At 59.4% G+C, this 9,203-nt stretch overlaps 1 protein-coding gene across 1 annotated transcript; it reads left to right on the forward strand.

The window, feature by feature from the left end:
* Positions 1-283: 283 nt before the first annotated feature.
* On the forward strand, positions 284-9,079 carry MCOLN1 (mucolipin TRP cation channel 1). Its single transcript, XM_080796503.1, has 14 exons — positions 284-471; positions 2,917-3,113; positions 3,782-3,949; positions 4,032-4,197; positions 4,585-4,693; positions 4,947-5,043; positions 5,259-5,358; positions 5,588-5,694; positions 5,827-5,976; positions 6,087-6,188; positions 6,509-6,631; positions 6,899-7,114; positions 8,632-8,762; positions 8,860-9,079. Exons 1-14 carry the CDS (start codon positions 441-443, stop codon positions 8,894-8,896), a joined length of 1,734 nt encoding a protein of 577 aa, XP_080652629.1. The 5' UTR covers positions 284-440; the 3' UTR covers positions 8,897-9,079.
* The last annotated feature ends 124 nt before the right edge of the window (positions 9,080-9,203 follow it).

A 9,203-nucleotide genomic window follows, 5' to 3' on the forward strand; every position in this document is an offset into this window, starting at 1 on the left:
GGGAGGATGGAGAGGCAGCCATGACAGGACATATGGTCATCACCGGACTCTGCGGAGGGTAAGGGGTCAAGCACTGAATATGGAACTCAAGAATCTGGCACGGGACGCCGTCCTAGCGCACTCTCACAGCCAGCCCATCCCCCAGCCCATGGAGCGCCGGGCGGCGTTAGGACCTCAAGGCCACCCTCCGCCCGCAAGAAGCCAGTTGAGGCACGCACGCATGCGTACGGCCGCAGCAGGGGCTGTCGTGGCGCAGGGGGCGGGATGGGATCCGGTCACGTGCACTGGGGGCGGGGCAGAAAGCGCGCTCTGGTCACGTGATCGCGGCGGGAGTCAGCTGATCCGAGAGGGTTTGAAGCGGCACCGCGAGGGAGCGAGGCCGCAGCAGCAGGGGCGGCGGGCGCTCGGACCCCGGCTGCCCCGCCGCGCCCCGCCCCGGCATGGCAGCCCCCGTGGGCCGGCGGGGCTCAGGTGAGGGCGCGCGCGGCCTCCCGGGACCCCGAACGCGGGCGGGTGGCCAGCTCCCCCGACCTGGGGCGGCGGAGCTCCCGGTTTCCTTTGCCTGAGCTCCAGTGTTGCCCTCTCGGCTTTCCCGTGGTGGAGATAAGGACAGATGGCTCCTAGAACCCGCGCGCCGGTGGGCGCCCGCTCCCCCGTGCTTGCCGTGGCGGGACTCCTGTGTGCTCTCTCCGGACGCAGGTTCTGCTCAGAGTTCCTAAACTCGGGCAGCGGATGGGCCGCCAGCTTCTCCACCTCCGGCCCGGGAGGTTCCCGGGGTTTGCGTTCTGAGCGTAGTTCCGACTGCTCGCTTTGCCGAACACAGCCGGCACCGGCTTCTCCAACCCTCACGTGAAACTCCCAGGATTCCCTTCCCCGATTCTTGAGGTCGTGCTCAGCTTCTATAAACTTAGATGGGGGGCTGGGGGGATTACCTCCTTGAACCCAGGCGCCGAACTCGATCTCATGGAGTGGGAGCTCGGCTTTCTTGAACTCAGGCGGTGGATACCCAGCCTCCGGTCTCTTCGGTCTCTGCTTCTCATGGGGGAGTCTGGGGGTAGACTCTTCGTGTTCGTCTTCCCTTCTTGAGCTAGCTGGAGATACCTGAAAGCTGTCCCTGCTGGTAGGATCTGGGTTGGGTTAACTGAGATCCCAGTTAGTGAAACGGACCTGCTTGCTCTCTGGCTTCCCATCCAACTATCTTGTAAACAAGCACAACAGCATCCAAGCTCCAAAGGGACCGGCCAGGAGCTGGCCCTCCCTGCAGGACAGGTTCTGACAGTGCTCCCATTTGCCCTGGCAGCTGTGTCAGGCAGGCGGCCCGCCAGGTCCTGGAAAGAAGCAGGGTTGTCCCGGTCAGGGACGCTCCTGGGCTGCTGTGATCAGCTGTGACCCCAGCGGTTAATGAAACCTTGGACTTTTCTCTTAGGTTGTTCAGAAGTGAAGAGAATAAGCAGTGCTTAGAATAGACTCTATTGGCTGAAGAATTACCAGGACTTGGGGGGTGAACTGAGGCTTCTGTCTGCTTTATCTCACTGCATTCAGAGAAAACCTTTCAGAGTTTCAATCTCAGGGTAGACTTTTAAGATTTTATTTTATTTTATAGATTTTATTTATTTAATTGACAGAGACACAGCCAGAGAGGGAACCCCAGCAGGGGGAGTAGGAGAGGGAGAAGCAGGCCTCCTGCTGAGCAGGGAGCCTGATGTGGGGCTCGATCCTAGGACCCTGGGATCATGACATGAGCCAAAGGCAGACTTTTAATGACTGAGCCACCCAGGCACCCCTTAAGATTTTATTTTTAAGTGATCTCTACACCCACCGTGGGGCTTGAGATCGAGAGTCGCATGCCTGTCCCACTGAACCAGTCAGGCGCCTGCCACGGGCAGACTTTTTTTGTTCCCACTTTTCTTTTCTCTCTCTCTCTTTCTTTTTTTCTTTTAAGACTTTATTTATTTATTTGACAGAGAGAGAGAGAGATCACAAGTAGGCAGAGAGGCAGGCAGAGAGGCAGGCAGAGAGAGGGGGAAGCAGGCTCCCCGCTGAGCAGAGAGCCTGATGCGGGGCTCAATCCTAGGACTCCGGGATCACGACCGGAGCTGAAGGCAGAGGCTTAACCCACTGAGCCACCCAGGCCCCCCTGTTTCCACTTTTCAAATGAGAAGATGGAGGCTTTGAAGGATGACCAGGATCTGCCAACTGGGAAGTGGCAGGTCTGGTTCGAGAGCTGTGAGAGTTTCAGAAGCTGGTGCCCCTCGCGAAGATGTTATATTAGCTGGTGAGCTAGCAGACAGGCAGTGTGGTAATAACACCCATTGGTGTGCAGTGAGTCTTTAGCAAATGTGTTCTGTTATCGTTACTGTTGTCATTCTCCCCTTCTCTGGGCCTGTGGCTTGTGAGAGTGTCAGCTGGCTGGGCCAGGTCATGATGAGTGGAAAAGTCCTTCTTTGGGTGTTTGACCAGAAAAAACTGGAATGTGGCTGAGCTCCATGCTCATGCCCGGAGGCTGGAGTTGGGAAGAGCCAGTGGAAGCAATTCCTTTTCTTCCCACAAATCCACAACTGGAACAATGTTGGAACAAGCCAGCCCCTCTGATAAATGTCTTGTAAGTGTCCAGTGCTCAGCTTCCTGGTGAGAGGTGTTATTGCCCCATTCTGCAGATGAGAAGGCCGAGGCTCAGAGGCAGAGGGCCTCTGAGTGATAAGCAGGGTCGGAATCAGCTCAGGCCCTCTTGAGCCCCAAATCCGAATTTATAATCTCTGAGCAGGACTGCTTACATCTATCCACAAGATGTTGCAGATCTCCTGGGTTTTCTGAGATCTCTCCAAGGTCTTTGGCTGGTGCGGCGGGACCTCTTTACCCTGTTGGCAGGTGAGCCTGCCTGGGCCTGGTCCCCACCACTATCCCCCATTCCCACAGAGACCGAGCGGCTCCTGAGCCCCAGTCCTGGGTATGGCACCCGGGCCGGGGCTTCCCCCACCCCTCTGGAAGAGGAGGACCTCCGCCGCCGGCTCAAGTACTTCTTCATGAGTCCCTGTGATAAATTTCGGGCCAAAGGCCGCAAGCCCTTCAAACTCATGCTGCAAGTCGTGAAGATATTGGTGGTCACCGTGCAGGTGAGCCCGGCAGGGGCCCCAGCAGAACACCACCTGCGGCCGGTGCTGCTCCTAAGGGAGAGTCCTGGCGTCCAAGCCTGGCCCTGACCCCGCAGTAATGGGGTGATCAGTCAGGAAGCCCTCTAAGATCGTGCTGGGGACAGCTCTTTGTAACCTCACAGATGCTCTCTGAGGTTCTGGCAACTCCTGTTGCTATCATTTTATATGTGAGCCAGCTGAAGCTCAGAGAGGTTAAGGGATGTGTCCAAAGTCACACAGCCACCAAGCATGGGGAGCTGGCACTGGAACCCAGACAGTCTGATGCCATGTTGACTCTCAGACCTGACTCAGTGGCTGAGCAGATAGTTGCTGCCCACCCCATCCCAGGCCCTGTGGTGGCCTTTGGAGACCCTGTGATGAATCAGACCCAGTCCCTGCCCTAAGGAGCCTCTGGTCTGATCCTGTGATTCAGGGTATGTTAAGATACTTCTGATTTCCTCTCCGTAAGAGAGCACAACACTGGTACTCATTCACCCTGTAGGTTTGGGTTCAGCACAGAACCTGGCCCCTGGTAAACATCCAGGGAGCATAGGCCTCTGTCGTCATGAGATACATGAGCACCCACTCTCTGCTGCTCACGGTGGGCATTCCTCGTGGCCAGCCTTGTCAGTTCCCGCTCCCCCCACCAGCTCATCCTGTTCGGGCTCAGCAACCAGCTGGCAGTGACGTTCCGGGAGGAGAACACCATTGCCTTCCGCCACCTCTTCCTGCTGGGCTACTCGGATGGGGCGGATGACACTTTCGCGGCCTACACGCGGGAGCAGCTCTACCAGGCCATCTTCCATGCTGTGGACCAGGTGCGGGCAACTGGGGGCAGGTAGGTGAGCGGGCAGGGGAGAGTGGGCAGGGCTGACAGACCCACCCCTTCTCTGCCCACAGTACCTCCTGCTCCCTGATGTGTCGCTTGGCCGGTATGCCTACGTGCGAGGCGGGGGTGGCCCCTGGGCGAACGGCTCGGCCCTGGCCCTCTGCCAGCAGTACTACCACCGAGGCCACGTGGACCCAGCCAACGACACCTTTGACATCGATCCCATGGTTGTCACTGGTGAGTAGGCAGGCCAGGGCACAGCTGTTGGTAGTACCCGCTGCTGGAATTAAAATCCCACTGGAAGATGGGGTTGTCCTGATCATTAATAATTTCATGTTTGCAGCATCTTTGGTAGAGTGCTTGGTGTGCAGAAAAGTGCAAGTGTTGTGTTCTAACATCGTTTGTTCACTGAGCATTTGGGGGCCCACTGGGTGTCAGGCCCTAGGGCCTGTGTAGGGAGTGAGACAAACTGGGTCCTCTCCAGGGGAGACCGTGGGGAACAAAGGACAAATGTTAAGTTCACAGAGGGAAGTGAAGGAGGGAAGGGGGCTGCCGGGGACTCTGGGGAGACCTGCCTGTGCCTCTCCCGCCCCCAGTGTCCCTTCCCTGACTCCCTGTCCTCAGACTGCATCCGGGTGGACCCCCCCGAGAGACCCCTTGTGCCCCCCAGTGATGATCTCTCCCTCTCGGACGGCAGCGCCAGTTACAAGAACCTCACGCTCAAATTTCACAAGTACTGCCTGATGGAGGGGGGCCTCCAGGGCTGGGCCAAGGGTTGGGGGCGGGCAGGATGCCAGGCATCCTTGGCCGCCCCACCACGGGCGGGGACAGAGGAAAACCCATGCTGATGCCTCTGTGTGAGCATTTCCTCTTTGAGCTGCAGAGTCAGCATGGGGCAGCAGCCCTGCTGGTGGGGTGGGGGTGGAGGGCAGGGGTGGCAGGAGGGACCGGCAGAGCCCCCTTCCTCACCGACGCCTCCCTCCCAGGCTGATCAACGTCACCATCCACTTCCAGCTGAAGACCATCAATCTCCAGAGCTTGATCAATAATGAAATTCCAGATTGCTACACCTTCAGTGTCCTGGTAAGCCCAGTATCCGGGACAAGGGTGGCAGGCCCGCCGGTGAGAGGGGTTGCCCGCAGGACCCCCTGAGCTCCGGGGCTGGGGACCCTTGGCCAGGGGCAATTTGGGGGGTAATAAGGGATTTGGGGCCAGATGGACCATCCATCATGCGGGCCTGGGAGCCTAGGTCCGCCAAGGTTTACTCTGGCTCCTCCTGCCCCGCCACACCCCTGCAGATCACTTTTGACAATAAGGCGCACAGTGGGCGTATCCCCATCAGCCTGGAGACCCAGGCCCACATCCAGGAGTGTAAGCATCCCAGCGTCTTCAGGCATGGTGAGCCCCCAACCCCCAGACCCATGTTAGCTAGGGCCCTGAGCTGCCCGGGGGCTCCCCCAAGCCCCAGACCAGCACCGACCCAGTTCCTGACTCCCCCAGGTAACCCGTTAGCCTGTGGAGTAGTCACAACCAGTCCTACAGACCCCTAGGCCTGGCCTGGCCCCATCCCCAGTCTCCCAAGGCCTCAGGCCACACCCCGGTCCTACCCAAGTCCTCCCCCCCACAGGAGACAATAGCTTCCGGCTCCTGTTTGACGTGGTCGTGATTCTCACCTGCTCCTTCTCCTTCCTGCTGTGTGCCCGCTCGCTGCTCCGTGGCTTTCTGCTGCAGAACGTGAGTGCTGCCTCCAGGGTCACACATGTGTGCCTGAGCCAGCCTCGCCCATCTCGGGGGCCCATAAGGGCTGGGGGAGAGAGGGTCCCTCGCTGGGGCTGGCCGGCCCTCACCCCACCTGCCTCCTTGTAGGAGTTTGTTGGGTTCATGTGGCGGCAGCGGGGACGGGTCATCAGCCTCTGGGATCGGCTGGAATTTGTCAACGGCTGGTACATCCTGCTGGTCACCAGCGACGTGCTCACCATCTCGGGCACCATCATGAAGATCGGCATAGAAGCCAAGGTGGGTCCTGGTCCCTTATGCCACCCCCCCCACCCCTCCCGCACCTGCCTGGGGCCATAGCCTGCAGGAAGGGCCAAGCCAAGTGGGGGTGACACTGCTTCTGCCCCTAGAACCTGGCGAGCTACGACGTCTGCAGCATTCTCCTGGGCACCTCCACGCTGCTCGTCTGGGTCGGCGTCATCCGCTATCTGACTTTCTTCCATAAGTACAACGTAAGCTTCGTGTGTGCAGGCTGGACCCTCCAGGCGGTGGCCACGTGCTCCCCAAGTCTCACTGTCCTCCCCTGGGTAGATTCATACACCTGTGGCCATCACCAGCCTCTACAGATGGCCTGTCATGAGCCTCTTGCCCACACCGGCCCACCCAGACGTACCTGTCCCTACAGCCAAAGCAGAACCGTGGGCACTGCCCCCAGCTGAGTCCAGCAGAGGGTGGGTGGGGAATGGTCAGGCCCTGCCCCGCCATTCACAAGGCCAGTAGAAGTTGAGGCCACGCCCACATGGACCCCTCCCCCCCCATCTGCCTACCACAGATTCTCATTGCCACACTGCGGGTGGCCCTGCCCAGCGTCATGCGTTTCTGCTGCTGTGTGGCTGTCATCTACTTGGGCTATTGCTTCTGTGGCTGGATCGTGTTGGGGCCCTACCATGTGAAGGTAGGGGCTGCCGGGGCGTGGTGCTCCTGACCCACCGTCAACGGGTTCCCGTCTCCCCTCCCTCCAAGCCCACCGCTAAACCCTCTGAGCCCTGGTCTAACACTGAACGGTCCACCTTGACCCCTGGTACCTTACCAGGAGGTCTCCAGCAGTTCGGCCCATCGTTCCCTCTGACCCCCCCCCCCGCCCCATGACCCCACCCCATCCCCAGCCCCCAGTTTTACCCACGGTCCTTCTGACCCCACAACCCCACTGCCCTGCCGGCAGTTTCGCTCGCTGTCCATGGTGTCGGAGTGCTTGTTCTCGCTCATCAACGGGGACGACATGTTCGTGACGTTCGCCGCGATGCAGGCTCAGCAGGGCCGCAGCAGCCTCGTCTGGCTGTTCTCCCAGCTCTACCTCTACTCCTTCATCAGCCTCTTCATCTACATGGTGCTGAGCCTCTTCATCGCGCTCATCACTGGCGCCTATGACACCATCAAGGTCAGCGCCGGCCCGCATGCCCCCCGCCACCTGTCTCCATTGGGGGGGTCAAGCCTCACGGATATACGGTCCTGAACCTTGGGCTCCGGGTCCCTTGGAATTGGCCCCGGCAGGGTCTCAGGGGGCACGAGGCAGGGTGAGGAGGGAAAGACCCAGGGAGAGAAGATGGGAGACTGAAAAGCCGGGAGGGGGGAGTGGGGTGTGCTGACCACAGCTGCCACATTCTCAGTTTTATCAAGGCGGGGCTGGGGCCAGGTCAGGTTCCCATGTCTTTCACTGACGGGGAAACCAGGGTGTACCGTTTTAGTGACTTCCCTGAGGTCAGCTGCTAAGTGGTAGAGCCAGGCTCAATCCAGGACTGTGTGATTCCAGAATCCCAGATCCTATACATGTCCTGTAGGATGGCCTGGGTGGGAGCTCTTTGGCTCCAGGGAATGGTGGTGGCCCTGCACGCTGCAGGGGTCAGAGGAGAGAGGGGTTGGAGTAGAATGTGAGGGTGGCAGGTACCCATGATTCTTTTAGCAAGTGTGTGTCTGAGGGCCCTGTGCTAGGTATTTGGGAAATGCGGTATATACAGACCATGCCAGACCAGTAGGCAAGATGGGTGATCTGTGAACGGAAGTGTGATGACCGACTGGTGAGGGATGAAGGTTACAGAGGGATCCCGTGCTTTAGACTGGTATCGGGGTGAGTCCAGGAAAGTCTAGAATGTGCCAGTACTGGTCCTAGCCACATGTGACTGTTAAAATATTGACTTGACTTGAAATGAAACACAATTTCATATGCAATTTCTGCTCACACCATTCACCTGTCAAGTGCGCAAAGGCTAATATGGCTAGTGACTACCAGATCAGACAGCACAGATAGCAAACTCTCCTGTATCAGAAACTTCTGGATTGACAGGAGAGTCCAGGAGAGAGCACGAGGGAGAAGGAACAGCCAAAGGCCCAGTAGCCAGAAAGGACTTGGGGATGAGATGATGGCTTCTCTACAGGTTGGGATGGGTGAAGGCTCTGCTGAAAGTCAGGGTTCTGCTGGGGAGGCAGACACGCACCCCCCAAGCATGGATACAGTCATCCCACAGATACACTTCTGTCACTCGGGCCCAAGGAGTCTTGGGTCTTGCTCTAGCACCTAAACGTCACACGTGTGTATCAGCCTTGGATATACAGGCCCAGACCTGGTTCCTGCCATGTGTGCCCACTCAGTAGATGCTCCCTTCCAGGCCCCCAGCTTGTGTCAGGTACGGCTCTGGGTGCTGAAGCAGCGGCAGAAGGCACCAACTGACCAAGATGCGGGATGTGCACATTTTCGGGGGCCAGGGAATGTCTCCCGGGGAAGCAAACCCCGAGGAATGACCGGTGGAGGGGACCTCGTGTGCTTAGGCGTGGTGGGGGTGGGGGAAGCTTGGTTCGTGGCGAGTCACAGGGAGGAGATCCCAGTGGCTAGCTGGCTGGCGAGGAGGTGGGGGGGAAGAGAGCAGACTTCAAAGGGGCCACCCCGCACTTGTCCCCCAGCACCCCGGCGGTGCTGGCGCAGAGGAGAGTGAGCTCCAGGCCTACATCGCGCAGTGCCAGGACAGCCCCACCTCCGGCAAGTTCCGCCGCGGGAGCGGCTCCGCCTGCAGCCTCCTCTGCTGCTGCGGCAGGTGCGAGCTGGGGATTGGGGTCTGGGGACAGGGAGCGTGCCAGAGGGAACTGGTCCCTTCCGCCCCGGCTGGCAGGCTGACACGGCCTCTCCCCCAGGGACGCCTCGGAGGAGCATTCGCTGCTGGTGAACTGAGTCGGAGCCGCCCCTGCTACTGGACACTAGCCCTCCGACTGCGGAGACTCACGCTTATTTATTTGTAGGGTTTGCATTTAAGGACCGGTTCCCTCCCGCGCCCTGAGGACCTGGGCCAGTCGGGTCGGACGCGGGTGGGGACGGGCGGGGTGGGTGTTAAATAAACGGGAAAATGAATGTGTCTACATTTGTAGCGGGAGGGGTGTTCCCCGCGCCGGTCGGTTTCGGCCCCTTTAAGGCGTCGTCAAACAGCGTGGCGGGCTGCGCGAGACCTTACAAACACGGTGGGGGGCGGGGCCGCGGCGCG

Source organism: Martes martes, assembly GCF_963455335.1.
Source record: "Martes martes genome assembly, chromosome: 1".
NCBI classification, from domain to species: domain Eukaryota; kingdom Metazoa; phylum Chordata; class Mammalia; order Carnivora; family Mustelidae; genus Martes; species Martes martes.

Coding starts and splice junctions, on each gene's coding strand:
- MCOLN1 (XM_080796503.1), top strand. CDS start 441: ATGGCAGCCCCCGTGGGCCGGCGGGGCTCAG. Junction 4,198..4,584: donor CGATCCCATGGTTGTCACTG/GTGAGTAGGCAG, acceptor CCCTGTCCTCAG/ACTGCATCCGGGTGGACCCC. Junction 5,044..5,258: donor GCTACACCTTCAGTGTCCTG/GTAAGCCCAGTA, acceptor ACACCCCTGCAG/ATCACTTTTGACAATAAGGC.